At 39.4% G+C, this 25885-nt stretch overlaps 1 protein-coding gene across 1 annotated transcript in view; it reads right to left on the reverse strand.

Annotated features, from left to right (window-relative positions):
- LOC145978987 (uncharacterized) overlaps positions 1–25885 on the reverse strand; it is a 370418-nt gene that overhangs the window by 224701 nt on the left and 119832 nt on the right. The window contains exons 15-18 of the mRNA XM_083112046.1: positions 16346–16465; positions 6580–6705; positions 2647–2679; positions 374–490 (exon numbers count right to left, since the gene is read on the reverse strand). Of these exons, the coding sequence (XP_082968172.1) occupies positions 374–490; positions 2647–2679; positions 6580–6705; positions 16346–16465 (396 nt within the window). The remainder of the gene's footprint in view (positions 1–373; positions 491–2646; positions 2680–6579; positions 6706–16345; positions 16466–25885) is intronic.

A 25885-nucleotide genomic window follows, 5' to 3' on the forward strand; every position in this document is an offset into this window, starting at 1 on the left:
CATAAAACATATATAGATCTATATACATAACAGGTCACAACAAATGTTTATTAAACATGTATTAATTACTTGACAAAAACAAATAATGGAACCAGGAATAAGAGTATAGGAGCATCACTCCATAAAACATTCTCTTAATCTTCGCTTGAAGACACCTATTGAATTTGATTTTCTTCATTCAAGTGAGAGTGCATTGCAGTCCATAACCACTGATACAGTAAAAGAGTTACTAATAAATTCAGTTTTGAGAGTTTTAATTGTTGAGAGTTCATTAAAAATATTTACAAGTAAACTGATACAGGCAGAGTGATATTATAATTAACATTGGTATCATAATAGAATGTGAAATAATGAGAAACATTCACGTACTTACCACAATGTGCGTGACATCCTTCTAGAGTTGAATACAAGTAGAACTTGTCGCAACTTGCTACGTGCAGTGCGTGGATGCATTCTCCATCAAAACAATTCCAGCAAGAATGGTTGAAGTCTACAATGGTTGTATAAAGTGAAAGTTTTATTTGCTTCGGGTACTCTCTGCTGGAAGAATTGTCTATTTGTTTAATCATTCATACATTAGTTTCTTTTTTTATATTCTCTTCGTGTACATGAGAGATCTGTTCTGTTATGTTAATCTTAGGCTAAATATTCTACAATATGCATGAAAAGTACGAGTGTATATTTGATTATATAAGCTTTAAACATACAGCCACATGGAATTCAGTAGCATATTTTCAAACAGAAAAAGTAGGTTAGGTGAGGCAAAGATCACACATTTCGATAACCATTGAAAGCACATTAAAATGCCTATTTGCAAGCTAAATTGCCATATTTGCCTTGTGTCAGTAAGGGAAGGGGTAGTCTGTATGGGTGACTACCTTGAAAGATCTTCCCATTTCCCAATTGCAACCCTCCAATGATTCCTCAGTGTTAAGTTATAACAATTTTTAGCATGCAATGTGATTTGGCATTATCCATTGTCTAGTTCTTGTACAGATATATACAAGTATACTCGAACGCTACGTTTCGAGAAAGAAACCTTTCTCTCGTTTTCAGGTGAACAATTTCTGTTCTGCCAGTGGTTGGGGTCGAACCTAGGACGGACCTTCCATTTGCTACATGACAGTTTCATTAACTCCCAGTGTTCGAATTGAAGAGGGGAAGCCAGGGAATCCCCCTTCTACTTTTTTCATCCCCGGCTCTACTTTTATATTTTCATTCCCAACCAGGGGGAGAAAATTCCTCCCTCTGAATGTGTATTCTATTATTACTGTACTTGGGATGATTGAGTCATAAATTCGAGCTTTCTGTTCACGATGTTGTGAAAGAAGATACAGGTATTGCACTTTAAAACTTTAATGGATACATTTTATGATATGTTCACTCAAAACACCAAAAATCAAAAGGATCTGTTCGAGAGTGGCGAAACAAGGGAAACAACAATCACGGAAATCAACAAAATGACATTTGTTGCGTGGCAGCTTATCAATCTCTGTCGGCAGTAAAGAAATGATCCGGCCCATTTTATATTTCTTTTCGAGTCGTGAGCTCAGTGCAGCTTTCAGTTGAAAAGAAAGAGAAAGTGCGAGCAAGGAATGCTAAAGAAGGTACCAACTTAGTTATTTGTAGTAGAACTTTGTCTTTTCCATGTTGTGTTCTATTTCCTCAAACAGTTTCTTTCATTGCTTCTACAGAGAAGTGCTAGAGTGATTATAGCACGGCAGGAACTGGCCGTGGTAATAGAATCACTATATTCAATTAAGAACGCCCGAGAAAGTGTAAAGATGTAGAATTTTAGTTGTCTCAAAACAAAGCATTTATGAGCGTACCACTAACTGAAATATCTGAAGCCGATGAGAAAAAGAATCATATTTTTGATAACATTAATTCCAGATTTGAAGAACACGGAATATTCGAAGAAGCATCTATTTTGAACCATGGGGAGTGAACAGAAAAAGAAATAGATCGTATGCTGTATAGTGACACTATATTGTGTGGTAGGGTTAAAAATACTGCTCAGTTCGCAACGAATGAATAAATGAATTACATTTTTTGGGTGCGACGGAACTTAAGGCAATTTTGCACCCTTCAATTTATTTGGGAAAATATACCCTTACCTAAAATTCTGACTTAAGAGATTAAAAAGGGGATGTAAAAGCCCCTTGGCAAAAATTAAAAATAGAAGGTTGTAAAAAGATCTGCAAAAGACAAACACAAGACATTAAAAAGTCAGATGGTTTTAAAAGCTTCATTACAGACGGTGGAAGAGACCAGCTCTTCCGAAAAAGTTAAAACATTTGAAAAACATTGTTGTCATGACCCAACAGGATTCACAAACAGCTGGGAAAATTAAAAGTCTGTCTAAGGATAGCAACGTCGGCACATTCAATAAGAATATGCCGAACACTTAAAAAAACGTTACAAGCACTACACATCCAGCCCATGCAGCAAGTGACAATGCGTTAGGAAAGACAACTGCCCATCATGGCCCCTAGTCGCCGCCACTGATCAGTAGTTCTGAAGTTTCCCCCCTCTGCACTTTCTTCAATTCGAACACTGACTACACCAACTAAACGATCATAGAGTATAAATGCAATGATCATTATATTTTATTATAGTAGGGTTAGATAAAACTCTTGCAAATACCGTGTGCGCCAAGGGATCTAGAAGACATTGGATCTGTGAAAAAGGGCAGTAATATTATTTTCTTATATACAATAAATTTTAAAAAAAAATTAATATTTCTCAGACATGAAATCCACCTTCCAAGTGTATTTTGTAAAGCCATTCTTTTATTGGAACTATTCAGTTTTCACCTAAAATTAGGGAATGCTTTTCTTAAAGCTGCTCTGGGTCTGACTCAGTCCCAAATCAATGGGTGCCTGGAGGCCCTACCCTCACATCCTCTAAATGCGCCTTCACGGCATGGTGCTATATATACACGGGGAACTTTACCTTTACCTTACCTTTCTTTCAAGTAGTGATATACAAATTACACTTTAAGAGAGTGCACCTTATGTCATAGATATAATTAACATGTAAATCCAGTTTTCAAGATCTACGTCTAAAGCTGATTATTATACTTTTTTCATAAATTTTATGAGAGGAACGATAATTTATAATAATCAATAAATATTCTAGTTTCACGTTGATTGCCCGGCGTTGCCCGAGTGTTTAATGAATTCTTACTATAGCGTAAAATGTAACTAATTTTATGTACAGGTACTTAAAGGTGCAAGTACAGTATACAAATTATAAAGTAATATATTTACAAATTCACTATAATAGAAATTTAACGAAAATTTATGAAAAACATTTTTAGTTCCACCTCCAAGAGCAAGAATCAATAAATTGAACGGCATTGGGAGTGTCACTATTCATCTTAGCGATCCGGAAAACTATGAATTCCACACTGATATCGGTCGTTTTACATGTCACCTCCTTCCTACCCCCACCGCTATGTTTTCCAGGGGTGTCTTGGAGTTTAACGCCATTGGGAGTGTCACTATTCATCTTAGCGACCCCGAAAACTATGGATTCCACACTAATGTCGGTCGTTTTACATGTCAGCCCCTTCCCAACCCCACCGCTAGTGGGTGCGAGGGGTGTCTTACCCCCACAGTATTTCTTCCAGTTTGTAAGTCATATGTGTTCCAAGTTTGGTTATCGTGAATGTCACCAATTAGCTTAGCGATTCCAAAAACTATGGATTTGACACTAATCTTGGTCATTTTTGACATTTTAATTTTTACCCCCTCTCACCCCCCAACCCGATAGGTGATGAACTTGAAGTTGAACGGTATTAGGAGTGTTACTATTCATCTTAGCGACCCCGAGAACTATGGATTCCATACTAATATCGGTCGTTTTCGATTATTTTTGCATGTCACCCCCTCTCACCTCCACCCTGTTGGTGCCAGGAGTGTCTTACCAGCACAGTATTTCTTTCGAGATTACAAGTGATACGTGTTCCGAGATTGGTTCAAATCGCTCCAGAAGTTCGAGATTTGTGCTGGAACAAACATACACACATACATATATACACACATACATCCATTTTTATATAGAGAGAGATTGCAGCATTAAATTATTGCTAGAATAATATGTAGGATTAAATCCTGTAGACTCATAATGGCTTAGAAAATAAATCTCTTTACAAACTATACAGACGTTACCTTTGTGATTAGCTAGAAGTGATACACTATGTATTTGTTTTTTGAATATTTTCCAACGTTTTTCTGTCCCTTTCAATTAATCAATATATTAACGTTGAATGGCAATTAGATGAAACTTATGAAACGACAGCCCACAAGAATCAGCTGTGAACATGGTCTTACCCAGACTTTTTCCAGAAAGGAGGTGACAGAACTTTCCCAAAAGGAGAAACTACATTTTCCTGGGAGGGCAATGGTTTATTTTGAATTGTTTGAAAAGGGAATAATAATTATTTTATTTATCGTTTAAAGAGTACAAGAAACATTTTTTCCCTGGGAGGAGAAAGTGCCATCCCTTGCCCCTGCTGGATACGCCCAGATCTGTGAAGAATCTGGGATCTCAATCTGGAAACCCTGATGGCGAGATCTTGAAACGAGCACTCAATGCACTGTCATATGTATTTTCATAGAATTCTGAAGCACTTTATGATGTCTGCTAACAAATAAAAAATACTTGTGTATAATGACATAGGCTGAGTGCAAGAAAAGCAATAACAAAAGTGCGTTACGCTTGTGACGCTTTAAAATTGTAGCAAATATTGACTTGATTTGTCTGTAAAGCATATATGCTGCATATGTTAGTAACTTTTTTTTAGTGAAATGCGCAAATTATATGAATTCGCAAACATCTAAACCTTGATGCAATTAAAAACAATAATAACTTCCATACTCGTATTAATTCATTTTGGTATTTATATTGAGTAGGACCAATTTTATTGTAATACCCCTACTATGTATATGCTTTCAATTCAATTTCCCTCAAGGGTGATAAAAATATCCCTGGCAGGGGAAGAAAATAATTTTCGTTTGCCTGGAATTTTTTTTTTTCTGAGGGTGAAATCCCCGGCATCCCCTCCGGTAATTCGACATTCAGCCCTGCTTCTAGGCTTCCCCATTTCTTTAATACGTCCAACAAAATGTTTTTGCCCTTTTTTAGGGTACTTAGTACTACCACAGACATTTAGAGTAGAGAAGGGTAAGACTGCAAACAGTTACTTTCTTCTTGTCTTTTTTCAGGTGAAAATCATCGCCCGAGATAGGTGCTAGCCGTCGATGTTAGTGATGACATGTTGGTAGTTCGTTGTGCTGAGAGAGGAAAGCGAGAAGAATTTTAAGGTGTTTACTATTTATTTTGATTCTAAGTTCTCTTTGAACTTCTTCACTGTAAATGTAGAGAATATCACGATGTTGATTCATAGAGGCGGCCGTGCTAATGTAGAGTCCGCCTGTGTATTCGTTTTCATTGCATTGTGCAATGGCTCGACACCGTCACGTGCTTTGTTCCCGATTGCAGTAAATTTCAGGTACAAATCTGCAGTAATTATTGAGTAGATATAAATTTCAATCATTCCGTGTATTTAATATGGATGAACCTGGTAGTTCCTTCGAAACCTCCAAAGGTGATAAGTGTGAAGGGGAAATGATCGGTTAAGAAAGTTGTTAGTGGAGAACGTGGACAAACCATCACTGATGTATGTCGTATGAGTGCGTCATTCCTGCTGCATTCATCGTTCCACGTGAGAGAATGAAAGCAGAACTACTTGATGGAGTACCGCCATCTGCTATTGGTATGATGATGAAAACGAACATCCTTGCTGAAGAAGGCGTATCAAGCTGGCAACGTCAAAAGAAAGACTACAGTTGCCCTAGTTGTGATGAGAAATACAGCGAACTCCCAGTCGAGGATTGGATTGTGTGTGCCACATGAGACGAATGGTGGCACGAAAACTGCACCACGTATGAAACAGGAACCTTCATTTGTGATTTGTGTTAGCGATCTCCCAGCCGTTGACTTGATTCACTGTGCCACATGTGAAGATGGCACGATAAATGCTTCTCATATGAAAGAGTAACTTACTGTAGTGATTTCGGTTCTTTTTCGTAGAACCTTTATCCGAATGTGACTCTGTTTAGAAGGTGTTAGTACGATGCGCATTTTTACCCGAACGTGATCGCAGTCTTACTCCGCGCTGAGGGTAAGACTGCGCGTTTGCATGGTCATGCTTTTAGTTTGTTTTCCGCTGAAATATTGCTTACTGAGCTTTCGGAAATTTACTGTATGTTGGCAAAGGATAGTGCATTCTGTGTTACTATTTCCGCATGTTACCAAAGATTCATAACTTTAAAATACCCATCTTACTCTATTTGTGGTACTGCGTACAAACCAAACAGTTAAATCGAAAAATTCACTTCATACTCTAAAGTTTGGAGTAACGTCAGCACTGCAAAGCTTGGAATAGGTATTTACCAGAGCTCGAAGGACGAACTTCATCGTTCTCTATGAAATTAAGCTTTGAAATACGTGTTATACGATCTTATTAAAACTACTAATACTAATCTACTACGTAAATATCTCTACACTTACAACAATCTCTCTTGCACTCAGAAGCAGTCAAATACAGGTCTGCCTGCCAACAAGTCCCTGGTCTACTAAAATCCTGCCTGCATTCGCCATCACTTTGACACATCCAACAAATGTGCTGCTCTGTATCTGAAATAGTACATTAAATAGTATACATTATTAACACTGCAAAAGTTGACTGGAGAGACGACACTTTAAAACCTTAAAACCGTCTGTTTTCGCTTCCATCAAACTACCGTAAAATAACCGTTGCACATTTTTAAAAGCATTAATCACTACTACATAGAGATGGTTGATGTAATTAAATTTTAAAAATATTTTCGTGGTGCACGAAGTGAATTTCAAATAATTTTTATCTTTAATCGCGATTTAAATCAGATTAATGTTCTGATAAAAATCGCTGATTTCAATCACTTTAAATAAATAATTTATGGAATAATGTACATAAGGATTTTGTAGATATCAGATTCACTTTTGATGAAAGTACATTAATCTCGTAATCATTTAATGGTGTTTATTAGTCTCTAACAAAGGAAATGAAAGAAAAGAAAAAAGGGTGATGCTCATACGAAAGGAAACTGTAAACAACCTTAAATATCTCTTGATTTAAAATTCAATACTTTTTACAGGCAAAAATTGCAAACAATTTGTGTTGAATAAAAAAACTGTCATTATTTTTAAACTGTAAATAAATATGCCAGTTGATATTTTCCAAACTATAGTTACAAAATTGCCATAATTCAGCTACAAAGACTATAAGAAATATTTTAATTATAATTATATAGTACATCCAGAATGTTTTGTTTTCACTAGAAGAAAAGTTACTGAAGTTATTATAGTTTCATTAACAAACTCAACAAACATTTTCATAGTAGGTTCACATATACAGTATCAGAAACAGAAATATATATTTGCTTGAATGAAACTGTTCAAATATTTTACAAGACCGTTTACCAGAAAAATCATCTTTATAGAAACGTATATCTATGATTGGTGCCAAAAAACATGCAAGCAATTTTAAGATTTTTAGACTCTTATTTAAATAAAAAAATATCAAAAATGTTTTTTTTTTAAATGAAAATAATTATTTTTATCCACCCTGATTTCAATTCCTCTACATTTCTCATTCTAACCTCAGCACAGAGATGTTAGATGAATGAGCCTGTGCTAAAAGAGGAAAAACTAGTGTAAAATATTAACGGAGAACAGTGGCGGAGATTGGGTTCCAAAACTGGGGGACAAGGAAAGTTTTCTTTTCCTTTGTAGATAAGGTTTAGCATAGTGCGGGAGCAAAAGTGGCAAAAATTGTGGAGCAACTGTCCTCCCCCCCCCCCGGCTCAACCCCTCTCTAATCGCCGCCAGTGCGGAAGAATATTTGAAATTACACTGTAACTTGTAATAGTGTACATTACTAAAACATGAAGAAATTAAATTGATTGAATGCATTAGATTTTGTCGCTTCTCTGCCACTTTTATTGCTAATCGTGACGATACATGTCATGATATAACATGGAAATACTTTCGAAAATTATTTCCTAAAGAATAAAAGGTAAAGTTCCCCGTGCATATAGGACCCTGCCATGAAGGATCATTTAGGGAATGGGGGGGTAGGTCCCCACACATTCTTTATCTCGGCCACTTTCGAGGTGGCATCATGCTCCGGACGACTTTTCCCCCAGGGTTGCCCCCAGGTACCCATTGATTTGAGGCTGGGTGGGCGCCAGAGCGGCTTTATGCAGGGGCAAGGGCGGAGAAATCCCGACCCTACATCACCCACCTTGGGAATCAAACCCGGGTATCCCGAGTGGCAGTCAGACTCCCTACCAACTTGACCACAGCGGCTCTAAAAGCAATAAATAATTAAAAATTCTTACATGACATAAAAATTATTGTACAGTGATATGAATACTAAAGTTACAGAGAGAAGTGGAGTTCAGTAATATATTTGGGGAATAACTGAATATGTCGTGTAAAATAGATAAAGAAAAAGGAACTTCATTGGCAAATGTTGCAAGAAGTAAAAACATAAGAAGTTCAACCTGTTATATAGGGACTAATGCATGAATACAAGATAGTGGAAGAATACGTAGAAAGGGAGTGTGATGTTTTAGCATATGTGATTGGACAGCTGTTGTTGTCAGTGTGTCAACGTGAATGTCAAAAATAAGGAACAAGTTTTAAGCACGCGGGCGATTCTTCCATATTTCTAAACTTATTTATGAAGCTTTAAACTGCGCTCTTATTTTCAAATTGATTAAAACAGATTAACAGTGATTACCACTTATAAATTCACGGTCATTGATTTCTATGAGTATTGAGAATTGAGTATCTCCACACTTCGACAATTCCTCCTAAACTCAGAAGCACACCAATACAGATCTGGCTGCCAACAACTCTCTTGTCTACTAAAATCCTGACTGCACTTGCCATCGGTTTGAAACATCCAACAAATGTGCGGCGGCTCTGCATCTGAAGTACACGCATGTACTTAATTATTTATTAATAAATATTTTATTAATGTCCCATCAAATTGGACAAAGAACGTTTGAAATTTTCTTTTTTCTGCAAGTGAATGAAAGAAATGTCCTTATGATAAATAATTCAGAAAACTAAAAATGCTAAAAAATTGGATTGGAGCAATGCAATTAAGCAAATAATTACAACAAGTTTCAAATAATTGCTGATCACGTTACTCCTCTAAAGATCGACTGATATATATTCGAGATCCAAGATATTAAACATTTATCCAGACATTTACCACAATATTCTTTGCACTTATGGTACCCTTAACAAACTTCATAAACACGCGCTTTCTCGTCCAACTGTCTGCAGTATAGTGCTAACCGAAGTGGATTCAAGCAAAAACTTGGGAATTGTGTTTGATAAACACTTCAATTGGGAGGCACATGTCGAATTTATTATGAAAAATTGTATGGGGAAACTTAAATCTTTGTATAATTTAAAACATACTCTGGACGCTAATGTTAAAGATCGCCTTACGCAAGCACTCGGGCTGTCCACTGCTACGCCCTTTGTGGATACGTACTTAAAATAAATTTACCACGGCTACAGATATATCTTAATCTCAGGGGGATAGGTTCTTTGTTTGAGAATTCCAAATAAGAAAGCGTTTTTATAGCCAAGAGGATATAGTTAAATGCGGATCTATATTCTGAGAACTATACAAAATACAGAGAAAATATATGGCGACATTGAAATATATATATATATATATATATATATATATATATATATATATATATATATATATATATATATATGTACGTATATAATCGAAAATTTACGTCGGTTACATTCTTCTTGAGAGGAAATCTTCTTCTTCTTTCTTTTTGTAATTATGGAAAAGGCTTCTTCTTCTTTTCTTCTTTGATTATAGAATAGGCTTCTTCTTCTTTTATTATTTCTTCTATGTACAAAAAATCTAGTTGCGTCGTCTCGCTTCCTTTTCTTTATGTCTTATATATGTTTTCTTTCCTTTCCCCGTTTCTTTGGCAAACGATACAAACTATACTTATAGAAAGAGTAGGGTCGACTAAACTGACAATAGCGCCACCTCCTATGTAACGACCAAAGGGGAATAACCAGGATCGCTAATTAACAAGCGCTGCCAATGGCCCAGTGCAACTAAAAATGAGCGCAACCGTAAAGTGCTTCGGGGCGTCTAATTGACCACAGCGCCACCGGGGAACGGACAAATACAAAAACTGACGATGTTCTCCTCGTCAGAGAATCAAAAAAAGATTGAGATACATTTCTGAATTCATTTGTTCACTTAATAACTTTCATAAACGTTTCATATGCGGCCATATCCTTAATTCTTTTAATTTACTATATACATCATTCTATTTACTTCTTTTATAGTATTTGAACTCTTCCTTTATATTTCTCAATCTACTATAATATATATAATCCCTCTTCTCCGCTCTAAGTTTTTTATAACTTCCTTCGCTCATCTTTATATAGCGTGCTGCCATCTCTTGTCGATTCCGAGAAACCATTCCTCCTTGAAACATTCATTGTGTCGTCTGAAACTGGCACGTGACACAATATCCCTCTCCTTGAGGATAAAAAATTTATATATATTGGAAAATTCATTTGTAAATTTATATTTTTTTTTCCTCGTTCTAGGTGGCTTCTCTTACTGTTTCTATTCTTTATTAACTAAGCTCTTTTTTACTTCCTCCGTGCAGTTGTATGTCCTGATATTCTCCAGGTTCTCTCTTCTCTCTATCTTCGTTTCTGTATGCTTTACTACCGCTGTATTCCGAAACAAGTTCATGACCTCGTATGACCCTTCATATATGAAAAACAATTTCTTGATTGCTTTCTCTGATGCTTTACTCATTGGGTGTGTTTTGCAAAATACTAAGTCTCCCTTTTTTAATTTTATTTTCATACCATTCTCTGCTTTTTTGTTCATTTTCTTCATTCTCTTAATGTATATGTCTAGTAATACTTCCTTAGCCTCTTCTTTTGATATTACATCCCTCGGCCAATCAAATTCTTTGAAGATGCTAGGTTCTTCCATATACCCCAGAAACAATTCTGCCGCACTCTTCTTTGTTTCCTCAGATATAGAGTTGTTCATCAATCTTATGGTTCTGTTAACTGCTGTAGACCACTTCGTATGATTGTCATGACATAACATTCTTAGAATTCTTACTATTTCCCCGTTATATCTCTCTATCGGGTTCGAACTTGGATGATACCTAGTAACGTTTATCATTTTGATTCCTTTAAACTTCAGATAATCTTTAAAGTATTCGGATACAAATTGTGTACCATTATCAGTGAGAATTTTTAATGGAACTCCATAATGTTTGACAAACCCTTCTTCTAGATATTTCACTATCTCCTTTGCTGTAGCCTTCTTGAGGTTATAACAAATCACAAACTTACTGCATTCGTCGACGCATGTGACAATATATGTAAATCCTCGTTATCTTGGGAGAGGTCCAATCAGATCAATAGATATCATATCTAAAGGATGTTTTGCAGTTATGTGTAACTCTTCTCTTTCCATTTTTATTTTTGAAGGTTTCGTTTTTATACAAATCATACAATATCAATCCCGAAATGTCCAGACTTCTCATGCACTTCTGCGAGTACCTTTTTAATTAGTGCGCCAGGTACGCAGAGTTGCACTTGATTTGATTTCTCTATGCTTACTCTAAAAACCATTCCTTTCTTAATTACATATTTTCCTTGTATCTTCGCTCGTCTCATTTTCTTTTCATTTTCATTTTCATTTCTATCTCCATTCAAGACATTTAAGATGCCGCTTAATTCTTCGTCTTTCTTCATGCTTTCTATCCATTCCTGTCTGGATATGTTCCCGAGTTCTTCATCCATGATGGCATTTATGGATAACTTCAACACTTCTTCTGGTTCCTGCGTCATATGTAAAGGGGATCTACTTCAGGCATCTGCAATTTTATTGTCCTTTCCTTTAATATCCACTATTTCGAAATTGTATTCCTGGAGAAGTAATGCCCATCTTGTCAAGCGAGGATTCCATTGCCTTGCAGAGTTTAACCATATAAGACTCTTATGGTCGCAAAGAATTTTAAATTTTCTTCCTTTTAAGTAAACTGCAAACTTTTCAATGCCGAATATGATGGCCAAACATTCCAGTTCGCTAATCGTATACGCCCTTTCAAACGCTTTCAGTGCACGACTCGCATATTGAATTACAACATCTTCTCCATCCTCGGTTTTCTGGAAGAGATAGGCCCCTAGACCTATATTCGATGCGTCTGTTTCTATGATGAAAAGTTTTTCAAAATCTGGCTGGCCTATAGCTGGACTAGATGTCAGGTCTTCTTTTAGTATATTAAAAGCTGTTTCCTCCTCTTGTGCCCATTTCCATTTCACATCCTTTCTCAAAAGATCGTATAAAGGCTTGGCTTTTGAAGCAAAATTCCTAATAAATTTGCTCCTCCAATTGCATATCCCTAGGAATCTTTGCAATTGTTTCCTGGTAGTAGGCTTTGGAAAATATTTTATAGCCTCATTTTTATCGCTGCAAAGTCTTACGTTTCCTCCAGACACTATATGCCCTAGGAACTTGATTTCTTTCTTTGCAAAAGAACATTTCTCTAACTTAACGGTAAGTCCTGCTTCTTTCAATTTGCATAAAACCCAGTCTATTTTGCTTATATGATCCATCCAGTCCTTTGAATGTATACACATATCATCTACGTATATTGCTAACCATGACTTTGTTTCCAGACCAAATATTCTGTTTAGTGCCGTTGTAAACGCCGACACCGATGAATTTAGTCCGTAAGGTAGTCTTCTAAATTGGAATAACCTGGACCCATACCTAAATGCTGTGTATTTTCTAGACCTTTCTTCAATATCCACCTGGAAGTATCCTAGCGTTAAATCAAAATATGTGAAGTACTTGCTTCCCGCAAATGAATGCAACAGCTCATTGATTTTTTCTACTTGATTTCGTGGTAGTAAATCATGTTTATTTAGCTCTCTCAGGTCCAAAACAGGTCTCACGTCTCCGTTTGGCTTATACACTACGTGCATGGGGCTTATGTGAATACTATTTGAATCTTCTATGATATCCCAGTCTAGCCATTTCTGTAGTTCTTCTTCAACAGCTTTCCTCTTGGTGAACGGTATAGAATATTGCCTAGATACTAAGGGCTGATTTGTGTCGACCTCTGTTTCATATGAATACACATCCGTAAGTCCAGGTCGCTGGCTAAATAAGTTCCTTTGCTTGACAAGTACTTCTCTCAATTCTCTTCTTTCGTTTTCAGAGATGTCTATGCATTCGCTCACTTTATCTTGTATCTCTTTAACGGACGCCACATATGCATTTTCCTTTTCCTTTATTTCTTTATATTTATATTCGTCGTATTCACTTTCTTTATGCATAACGTCCCTTTTATTAACCACAAGACCTTGTTTTCGAACACACATTTATTTTGTCGACTCGTCACATATTGTCTCCATAGGAATAACAAGTCTACACGACTCTTCCAATTCCACATTTAGCCTTCTCTCTTTGACATGAATGTGCCCATCATACTTTTCTAGGAAAGACATTCCTAAAATAATCTCACCACCGTAATCCTTTCACCACTAGGAAATTTACTGAGAAATGTTTACCTTGAATATTCATCATGATTTTTATTGATCCCTGTATCTTGTATTCATCCTTGCCGGCTGCCATGACTAATCTAATCCTGTCTTTTTCGCATGTATCCAATCTAGCTTGAGGGTACTTCTCTCTTATTTTCTTCCAGCATTCGTAGCTCATGATTTCCACTACGCTTCCACAATCTACCAAACATTTAACTTCCAGTTCTATTATTTTAGCGTTAACATAAAACGTCCTTCCAGGTTTTAGTCTTCCAAAGTCTGGTTCTCCTACTAAACATAATTCTAGACTGTCGCTGGGTTTCTCTATTGTTTCTCCCCTCATTTCATGTTCCTTTTCACTAGCTCTCACACCTGGGGGATTGCTGCAAGAGCATTACATGTTTGACGCTCGATTACTTTGGGCGTTCTCCAAATGTTACCCCTCCGTGCGATCTTTCTTGGAACCTTCTTCCATCAGTACAGTAGTTTCTTGTTAGCTCCATTGCCTCGTTTCTCTCTTCGTCCTGGGATATATTTCTTCTCTCAGTTTCATTATTGGATTCTCGTCCATTCTGCTATCTTTCTTCTCTATCCTCTCTCCATCTCGGACTTCCCCTTCTGCCATATCTCTAAAATCTATTTCTGCCTCTATGTGTTCTATCATATCCCTGGTATCTTCCATCTCCAACAAACTCTTGATTTCTGACGTAATCGTTCCTATTTCTCAAGTTGGTTCCTCTTCCTCTATCCTTGTTCTGACGTCTCAAATCCAGATTTGTAACCTCGAGCTCTTGTCTTCGGAACTTTTGCCTGTTACTATTATCCTCGTCATCATAACGTCTCTTTGAATAAGGTCGATTATTCCTCTCTCTATCCGAAGAGTTTTGAGTTTTCTTCAACATATCTTCTGTCCTTAGGTATTCTATTAAGTCGTCCACTTTCTTTATTTTCACTGCCGCTATAGCTCTTTGGATTCTTACTGGTAGCGTTTGGATTACTTGTTTCACTAATTCCTCTTCGCTGCATCCTTCTTTCAAATTCTTAAAGCTTCTCAAGGTTTCCCATGTACGTTCCTCCAAACTTTCAATTTTTGACCAGTCGATGTGTTTTCGTTTTAGGGCTTACAATTGCCTTTCCTTGATGTCTTGGCTACAATAGTAATCTAAAAACTTTCTACTGAATTCTCGAAAGTCTTTGAAACACGTGTTGAAAATACTTAATACTCACCTTGGTGCACAAAATTCTTAAGAGTGGCTCCCCAAAATACTTAACCGATAAGATCTATTCTCGTAGAACTTCGGTCGAACATAATATCCGCAAGAAACACAATCAAAAATTCCCCAAACATAAAACCGCCACCTATAACAAGTCCTTCATTGTTACAGGGATCACGAAATGGAACAGTGGCTGCACCATTGACTAACGTTATCTTCCATCATAGTTTTAGGAAAAAACTCAAGCACTTACTATTGTCCCAACAACTACATTAACCTACATATTTTAGTAATTGCACCTGCACTTACACATCATATAACGCGTAACTATCACCCCTTCCCCTACAATGCACTAATAGACTTACTACATATCTTTACTCTACAGTATACATACTAATCAATTCCATGTATTATTATATCATTGTATAATCTTTACATTATTTTTATTGTATTATCATGATCTATATGTTATTTTTACTCTTTCTTTTTTTTAATTCATTGTATCTGTGACAAGGGTTGGTTATTAGAACGGCCCATGAAGCCAAAACACGCCTGCTTATATAAAGATCATTCTGTTCTATTCTATTCCGATGCCGTTTTATATAAGCCGTATCACGTACAGATTTCTGGGTGATTCAAGTCCATCTCATATTCACCATTTGCTGCACTTTCCAACAGAACTGTGGGTCTGAAACGATTAATAATGTGTGTGTGTGTGTGTGTGTGTGTGTGTGTGTGTGTGTGTGTGTGTGTGTGTGTGTGTGTGTGTGTGTGTGTGTGTGTGTGTGTGTGTGCATGTAGAAACTGTATTGCTTTTATTTTTAACTTCTTCTAAGCTACATTTTTTCATTGTGTAAGTAAAAATAATGAGCAATGTACGTATTTAATGGTTAATCCAGGGCTTGACTGCTCGTATTCAAACTGTATTGCTTTCATTTTTAGTTTCATTTTACTTTCACTACTTTATTTTTCTTTTATTATTTTATTTTTCATTTATCTTTTTTAATTTTTTAATTGCATACAATTTACTGCAAAGAAAAAAATGATCCCTGTAATTAATGGTTAAGTGGAAGAGAAGGCATTAATGCCTTAACTTCGCCATGTAAACAAAGTCGTAAATAAATAAATAAATAAATTATATACCACATTTCTTTAACACACAGACGACGTGTTTCTGCAATTATTTGGTTAGGCTATGCGCGATGACGAGGGATGAATGATGATGAACAATTATATGAAATTGATGAAGGGACAATATACAGGCAGAACCCGAACCTGGAACATTGATATCAATATTTTCAATCCACCGATCAATTCGCTTTGCAAGAAAGGTTGCTTCACTTTAAAATTTGCAAGACTTATATTTAGGGCTATGCATCCGAAATATATTGCCTCACAAGTTAAGGTTTCTGAATTTATATCTTAACACTTACGACAATTCCTCCTGCAGTCGGAAGCAGTCCAATACAGATCTGACTGCCAACAAGTACCTGGTCTACTAAAATCTTGTGTGCATTCGCCATTTGTTTGGCACATCCAACAAATGTGTTTATCTGAAATAAATATAGTTCCTTATGTACATATACACAGTGTCCCACAAAACATTATTTCATAGTCCGTAAGGATCTAACTTTCATGGAACTATTTTATGTAACTACCAGGTGGTTATAATTAAAGTGACGGTGTTCAGAGTGGTTCAGCACGGGCTATAATGAGAGAAGCAGTCAGAAACTTCGTAGATATGCAAATGAAGCAATGTGCTCGCGAATTATGCAAAAAATACTTCCAATTCTCGCCACCAGGGTAAAAATGGCGCTGTAAGCAGTCAAAACGTGGTATAGTTACAGTAAAAAGGCAGGAAAGATCAAACACATGAGAACAATGGTTCTGGCATGTCTATTAGGAACTATGGTTACAAGAACTGTTCAATATGGACTCCCAATTCAGCAACATGCTGCATTCGTAACACGGCATGGTCGACGGTTGCTCGCAGCATGTCTTGTGAAATCTGAGCGACATGTCGTTGTAAGCTAGCCTTCAGATCAGGCAGAGACCGGACATGTCCCTGATAGACACGATCTTTTAAATATCCCCACAGCCAGAAATCACATGGATTAAGGTCGGGGGATCTGGAAGGTCATGCATCTGGGAACTGCCTAGAGATGTTGAGGTCATTGGTGAAGGTTTCTCGCAGCAAATCTTTCACGTGGCGAGCGACATGTGGTCTTGCCCCATCTTGCATGAAAATGGTGGTGTGTTCACAGTTCCGTTCTTGCAAAGCTGTAATCAGGTGTTGCACAAGGAGGTCCCTATACCGTGCAGATGTCACTGTACATCTAACAGGCCCTCGAGGTGTCATCTCCTCAATGAAAAACGGACCAAGAATGAAGGAGCTAGTGAACCCACACCAAGCAGTCACGTAAACTGAGTGCAATGGTCGTTCCTGCACAACAAGTGGACGAGTGGAACCCCATATGCGACAGTTCGGAGCATTCACTGCACCGTCCAGAGTAAAATGCGCCTCGTCAGTCCACAGAATATTCCCCGGCCACATGTCATCCACTTCCATGCCTGCCATAAACCGATGGGCAAACTCACGGCGTTGTGGAATATCTTGGGGTTTGAATTGGTCCACAGTTTAATCTTGTAGGGATACCAGTGTAAAATGCACCGCAAAAACCATGCGAACTGTTGACCAGGGGAGTGACAATTCACGTGCCACAGCAGTACTGCAAGTGGGCGGTTTCACAAACCGAAAATGAGGCTCGGTGAGGCTCGCCTTAATGGATTTCTCTCGTAAGGCATGAGCCTCATTTTCTGGCAGTGTTGCCAGCTCCTTACTCGAAAAAATCACCAAGGTTTTTTTTTGGGTCTAACCTAGCCTAAAGCAAGGAGCTGGCAATCTTGCTTGAGGCTCGCCTTAATGGATTGCTCTTGTAAGGCATAAGTCCTATTTTCTTGCAGTGTTGCCAATATTTTACTCGAAAAAATCACCAAGGTTTTTTTTTGGGTCTAACCTAGCCTAAAGCAAGGAGCTGGCAACCTTGCTTGAGACTTGCGTTACAGTGCATAAAGCAAGGAGCTGGCAACCTTGCTTGAGGCTTGCCTTACAGTGCATAAAGCAAAGTTGCCAACCTACTGGTACTTTTGCCATAGCCTTTTACAAAAAAGAGAGCGGAGAGAGAGAGAGGAGAGAGAGAGGAGAGAGAGAGAGGGAAGAGTTAAACAACCGACAGCTGCCAACACCCACCCTAACCTAACCTAACCTAACCCAACCTAACCTAACCTAACCTAACCTACCCTAACCCAACCTAACCCAACCTAACCTAACCTAACCTAACCTAACCTAACCCACCCTAACCCACCCTAACCCAACCTAACCTAACCTAACCTAACCTAACCTAACCAGGTCTAACCTAGCCTAAAGCAAGGAGCTGGCAACCTTACTTAAGACTTGCCTTACAGTGCATAAAGCAAGGTTGCCAACCTACTGGTATTTTTGCCATGGCTTTTTACAAAAAAAAAAAGAGAGAAGAGAGAGAGGGAAGAGTTAAACAACCGACAACTGCCAATACCTACCTACAGCCTTTTTTGCTTGGTCTAACCTAGCCTCAAGCAAGGAGCTGGCAACTTTGCTTGAGGCTTGCCTTACAGTGCATAAAGCAATTTTTGCCAACCTACATATACTAAACAAGGAGAGTCGGCAACAAATATGTACTGCCGTAAAAGAGAGAGAGATGGGTGGATGGTAATATAGTATGTGCATGCGTGTGTGCGTATAATATGTAGCATTATTAACTAGAGTGTGTCGGCAATTTACTTACAACTAAAAAAAAATAGAGATGCCAACTTTGCTGTAAGATGAAGAGAGAGAGAGATTTATGGCTGGCAACAGTAATGAGCGAATGCGCCATATCGCAATTTTCCAAGTCCCGGAGGTCAATGTTTGTATATCGTGACCTTTGTAAACCTCTCTCTCGGGGGAACGACGTGCCACACACGCGCGCGCGCGTGTGTATTGTGACGCAAACAAACAAACAAAATAATAATTGTTGTTTTTTAGGATACCTGGCCCCTATAACCTCGCCAGGGTGCGTGGTGCCCAACCAAAAAAGTAAAAGTTCTCTAACGGCTGCGGTTATAGATTACCGCACCTCTATAGAGTTTCACGTGTTTTTTTTTTCTCTCAAACTTCCATGAAACTCTACAGAGGACCTCCGTAATGCATGCAACGTGTACTAACGACTCTAGTGTTATTTGATGTTGTGATATTTTTGGATATAGAGTTTTATTGTGAGATATAGATAAAAATAATTATGTTTATTATAATATTTTCTTGATGAAGATGGAGAATATGTGTGTGTTACAAATAAAGTTGCATGCTTTTTTTCTAGTGTGTGTGTATGTGTTTTTGATGTTTCGACAGCATCTGAAACGATAAAAAAGAAATTTTATTGTTAATTTTCACGTGTAAAAAACAACAACAAATTTTTTTGTGCAAATTTTCTGATTGTCTCGTGCTATAGTGCAAAAAAAGATATTGTAACTGATAACTAATGAAATTGACATTTGTAACTGATCTGAACTAGTGAAATTCGTATTGTGCTATTGTAACTGATTGTGCTAGTACAAAAAATTTCTTATTGTGCAAGAAAAGATGTTAAAAAACTTGTTAAAACTGCTCTGTGACCCTCTCGTTCTTCACGTCGTAGGCGAAGGACTTCTCTGCAATCAGGATGACACTGCATAGGGTATCCTCGGGCAAGGCATCGTGGAACTCGCAGACGACCTTGATGTTGGTTCGATCGTTGACCACAACCTTCTTTCTCTTAGATGTGTTGATGACGGTCATGGGTCTCCGTGCTTTGAACTCGCTGGGCGTGTAGTACATGTCCACGCTTCCCTCGGTCACGCGTTTGTAAGCCGAGAACGCTTCGTAAAGTTTGAGGTAATCGTTTTTGGTCACGTCGAGGTTGTAATTCTCGCGCGGGAACACTTCGTTGCGTCCGTTCTTCAGATAAACGTTCTTGATCTTGCAGTCGTCGAATCCGCAAACAGATTTTTTCTAAGTCTTGCCGTTTCAAAGATAGCCCCACTTCCGGTCGCCATTTTGGATTTCCGATCATAGGTTCTATTCATATTTTACTTACATATAGGCGTACATGACGAATCCGCAAACAGATTTTTTCTAAGTTTTGCCGTTTCCAAGATAACCCCACTTCCGGTCGCCATTTTGGATTTCCGAACATAGGTTCTATTCATACTTTTTCTCACGTATAGGTGTACCTGATGAATCCGCAAACAGATTTTTTCTAAGTCTTGCCGTTTCAAAGATAACCCCACTTCCGGTTGCCATTTTGGATTTCCGATCATAGGTTCTATTCATACTTTTTCTCACATATAGGTGTACATGATGAATCACCAAACAGATTTTTCCTAAGTCGTGAATTGGAGGGTTCTATGACAACCTATATTAATTCTCGTAAGAGAACAGAAAACACACAAAAAAAAACAATACTGTGGTCACTACAACAAATAGTCTTCTTCAACCCCAATCCAACAACCCAAAAATCATCCTAACTAGAACCATGTAACTATCTGCCATCTGTTAGAGGTTTTGTGAACTAAGTGGTGTTTTGTTTGTGTGTAAAAAAAAAATGCAATGCTTTTTGCACTTGGTTATCATCACCTAACATGTTATTAATTGTTTTTTAAAATTAATTACAACTGAAAACAAATAATTAATATTATCTAAAGTTACTAATTAATATTATACAAGTAATTTATCTATTTTTTTTGTTCTTGTTGCTAGTGTTGGGTAATTATAGTTGTTGCAAAATATTAGCTCTCGCGTATGACAGTTTTTGAGTTTTGTTGGGTATATATAGACGAATCGAAATTTTATTTGTTATGTTAAATTGTATGTTAGGGTACATGGTAGGAGAAATCATTGTATATTAGAGCGCTCTTTTAATGATTTGCCTATAACTGCATACAGGCAGCCGTAAATTTAGCATAAAATATCCTGATCCTGTTTCTTCTAGCATGTGCGACATTTGTTGTGGTGGGATCATTGGGGGAAATGTGATTCTCCCAGTATGTCATCTGACTTACTAGCATATGCGATACGAAGAACAGGTGTGTATGTGGCTTACTAGGATTAGGCTCATGGTAATGAGGTCCTAGTAGCTGAAACGTTGTCGGGGTATTTTGCAAAAAATATTCTTAAACAGTTAACAAATATAATATATTTTTTTAAATTCAGATATTAGATGGATTTTACAAATATATTTAAAAAAAAATAGGTTAGGTAATTGTGGCTTCTACAGCTCATCGCCAAGCAGGGTGCTCTTACATAAGCCGTTATCAGTCTGTAAGTCAGCAACAAGCAACCTGCGCTAGAGGTAGATGCTCTTGACATTATGAAAAATAAAAGCTTGAGTAAATTTAGCTAGTTTTCGAGTATTTTCTTTTGTGTGTGTTTAACTTTTTGAATATGTTGATACTCTGAGTTGGATTTGTTTTTTTTTTTTAAGTCTACTTTATGCACTGTAAGGTTAATCGAAACTGGACCTACAGCGGGATTCGAATTATACATGTACACAGGGGGGAAACTTTATTTTTTTGTCTGTGAAGGTTCTAAGGTTTTGTGAATATGTTGGAAAAGCACTAGTATATACATAGAGCAAAGTTACAAGGTTTTACGTCCCATAGGAGTCCTATTGGAAACATAATGATTAGCGCTTAAACAAGAACATTTTCATAGTTTCACACCTCTACTAGATTGGTAGAAAAATATACTAGTAGGCAATAAAATCTGAAGAAGATTCGTGTCTAGCAAAAATAAGCTAAATAGAATTACACATGCATACAATATTTATTGTGCTTTTTCCATCTACAATCATATTTTTCTTATATATTTTTTTAAATTTTTTTATAGGGTTGACTAAAGCACATATTTGAGGAAGACAACACCACCCATAAATAAACCCCTCAAACTAACACTAATTAGAATTAGCCTACAAAATTTTTCTCGTAAGGCATTTTTTTGTAAACACTCTACCACCAACAGATCACATATAAATAAACATACCCCCCAAAAAAAATGCGCTCCATGAAAAGTTGCCCTGTGTGCAAAATAAGCATATCAAGCCAAAATTTTGCAAGACATTGTCGCACCTGCGTGCCAGGCAAGCATTTGGCTGCCACTGAACTATGTTCCGGATGCAATAAACAGATCACAATTGCGTATGCCAAGAACCATAAGCTTAATTGTCTAAGCAAAAATACATCTGGGGCCCAGCCTTCGACCTCCACCAAGAGGAAGGCAGAAGCAGCCTCCATCAATGCACCACACGCCAAACGCGTCAAGCCTGTGGCGAAAGCGAACCAGACTGCTTTCGAGCGGTTGTTAGAGGACTTTGTCCTCACTTCGGAGGGCTCATGCGACGTGCGTAGCTTTTTGGAGAACGTGCAAGCCAAAATCATTTCCATCCTCGGCGATGCGCTTGCAACGCACTCCACCAAATTCTACGCATCGCTACGTTGCCAGTACAAGAAGTCGTCTGACGAAATTTACAGCTTCTGCCACAACACCAAGGCGAAGACGCTGCATCTGGCGGATGTCGACAACCTCGAGGTCATCTACAACCAGTTTACCGATGAGCTGGTGGCAAAACAGGAGGAACATCAAGCTAAAGGCTCGGGGGGTTCGCTGTGTGGCGAGCCTCACGAACTGTGCGTCAAACTTTGTAATTTCGTGCCTCTCTCCGCCTCCAGCTACGTCCCCTTACCACCTACCATTGTGGCAAAGAAGGCCGTCCTGAACATTCAGAACAGTGACGCCAAGTGCTTTCTCTGGTCGGTGCTTGCAGCGTTGCACCCTGTCCACTGGAAAAACCAACCACACCGAGTTAACCACTACCTACCCTACGAGGCAGAGCTGGAAGTTGCGATGGCTGGGATCGACTACCCGGTGGCGCTTTCGGACATTCGAAAGTTTGAGGTTCGTGCGCGGTTGGCCATCAACGTTTACGGTCTCACTGACGAAAATGCGGTGTACCCCATCAGGGTGAGCGACGTAAACGTTGATGGCGCTCGAGAAATTCACCTTCTGCTCATCAAGGACGAGACCCATCACCACTACACCCTTATCCGTTCCATCTCTCGGTTGGTGTCGAGTCAAAAAAGCAAGCATCGTGATAGCATAGAAGTTTGTCGAAGGTGCTTGTCAACTTTTGATAATCGAGAACAGCAGGACTACCAGCGCATCAGAGGTCCCAACATCGCTGCAGAGAAGCTTGCCAGCCACAAATTTTATTGCAATGCCAACGAGCCGGGTGTGGCAGTCTTGCCCAAACCTGGCACTGTGGAGCGTTTCCACATGCACGGTGCCATGGTAGAGCATCCCGCTATCATCATCGCGGATTTCGAAGCCTTCCTCAAACCCCTGTCCACTTGCGATCCCGACCCCGAAGTTTCTTCCACCACCCCTTACCAACTCCACGAGGCTTCGAGTTATGCCTACGTTGTGGTGCGACGAGACCAGCACATCGCCCCCGAGCCCTACGTGTACCGTGGTCCCGACGCAGCCAAACACTTCCTCGAGAGGATGGTTGTCGAGGCCAACGAGATAGGAAAGGTACTGTTGGCCCCCAAGACTATGCTCCCACTGCCCCCCGACGATCAACGTAGACACGACGAGTCCATCGCTTGCCCTGTCTGCGACAAGGAGTATACCGCCAACAACCGTAAAGTCCAACACCACGATCACTTTAACGGTAGGTATGTTGGTCCTTGGTGCAACGGATGCAACCTCATGGCCCGGGACCCGCGATTTATCCCTGTGTTTTTTCATAATGGCTCGGGATACGACTTCCACCACCTCGTCAAGCATCTTGGGTACGACGACATGCGAATCAACGTCCTGGCGCAGAACGAGGAGCGTTATATTAGCTTGAGCAAGTGGGTGCGAATCTCAGGATCACACTCTACCGTCGAGCTTCGCTTCCTCGACTCCCTGAGGTTCCTCCCGGCCAGCCTCGATGCTCTCGCAGGGAAGCTTAGCGACGAGCAAATGCTTATTACCTCCGGAAACTTTCCGAACTTGGACGCCGGCCTCTTCAAGCGTAAGGGGGTCTATCCCTACGAATACATCACAGACCCTTCCAAGTTCGCAGAGACGTCGCTACCTCCCCAGGCGAAGTTCTACAGTCAGCTACGCGGCTCGAACATCACCGACGAGGAATATCACCACGCCCAGTCCATGTGGCACGAGCTGGGCTGTCGAACTCTCGGGGACTACCACGACGCCTACCTCAGACTTGATGTGACGCTCCTCGCCGACGTGTTCCAGACGTTCCGTGCAACCGCAATAAAGATCTACCAGCTGGACCCTGCCTACTTCTATAGTCTCCCCAGACTGGCGTGGTCAGCCATGTTTCTGGTGACGAAGATCGAGCTGGAGCTTCTTTCGGACGTGAACATGGTGCTGTTTGTGGAACGTGCCGTGCGGGGTGGAATGGTCCAGGTGTCGCAGCGACACTCGCGCGCCAACAATCACCACATGGCCACCGGCTACGACCCCTCACAACCGTCCAGCTACATCATGTACACGGACGTCAATAACCTCTACGGATACTCCATGATGCAGCCACTCCTCTTTAGAGGCTTCGAGTGGGCTGACCCCTCCAACTTCGACATCGAAAGCTTCGACGATTCGGAACATGGGTTCTTCGCCGAGGTGGACCTTGAGTTCTCCGAGAAGCTGCAGGATTTGTTCAGTGATCTTCCCCCTGCACCCGAGTTCAAGTGTCCACCCGATTCCAACCAGAAGAAGCTCGTCATGGATTTTGAGCCCAAGAAGAATTACGTCCTGCACTACCTGAATCTCCGGTGGTTGATGCAGCGAGGGGTCGCGGTCCACGCAGTTCACCACATCCTCAAGTTCGAGCATTCTCCATGGTTGAAGCCATACATCGAGCTCAACACCGAACATCGCACCGCAGCCACGTCCGAGCTTGATAAGGATTTCTTCAAGCTTATGAATAATGCGGTGTTTGGCAAAACTATGGAGAATGTACGGAATCGCATGGACATAAAATTGGTAACGAGGAAAGCACAATGTCGCAGGCTCGTAGCAAACCCGTTATTCAAATCGAGGACCATTTATAATGAGCAGCTTGCTCTGGTGCATATGAGGAAGAGTGAGGTGAGGCTCGACAAGCCAATTTATGTTGGTGCCTCAGTATTAGACCTGAGCAAGCTGCACATGTTCGAGACGTACTACGACATATTACGTCCATATTATAGCCACAACATCTCGCTTCTCTACACGGACACGGACAGCTTGGTGTACCACGTCCACTCAGCCGATGCATACAGGGATATAGTCACGGTACCAGCTTTGGTTAACCTCTTCGACACCTCGGGCTATCCCCAGCCGAACCAGTATGGTATCCTGGCCCGCAACAAAAAGGTGCCTGGCAAACTCAAAGACGAGAAGGACGGTGATGTAATTCTCGAGTTTGCAGGTCCTCGCGCCAAGGCCTATGCCATTAAAGCCGAGGGCAGCGTTACCAAGAAGGCCAAGGGTGTCGGCAGACAGGTGGATCGGGAGCAACTCACATTCGAGGACTTCGTCGATTGCCTCAAGACCAGGTCGTCGGTTCTAAGAGCAGAACAGCGCATCCAGAGCGTCGACCATGTGTTGACCACAAACAAAGTTAGAAAAATTGCGCTGGATCCTGATGACGATAAGAGGTGCGTCCTCGAGTGTGGTATTCACACATTGCCGTGGGGGCACTATCGCTTAGCAGAAAGCAAAACCTGCAACATATGTCCATCTTCAACAGAAGATTCATAAAAACAAAACAAAACAAAAAAAAACACTTTGACTGTCATTACAAAAAAAAACTTTGACCGTATTCTTAAATAACCAGCATGCCTATGAATTTGTTCGGTTTCAAAAAACA

This window comes from Lepisma saccharinum, chromosome 25 (assembly GCF_977018435.1).
Source record: "Lepisma saccharinum chromosome 25, izLepSacc3.1, whole genome shotgun sequence".
Lineage (NCBI taxonomy): Eukaryota > Metazoa > Arthropoda > Insecta > Zygentoma > Lepismatidae > Lepisma > Lepisma saccharinum.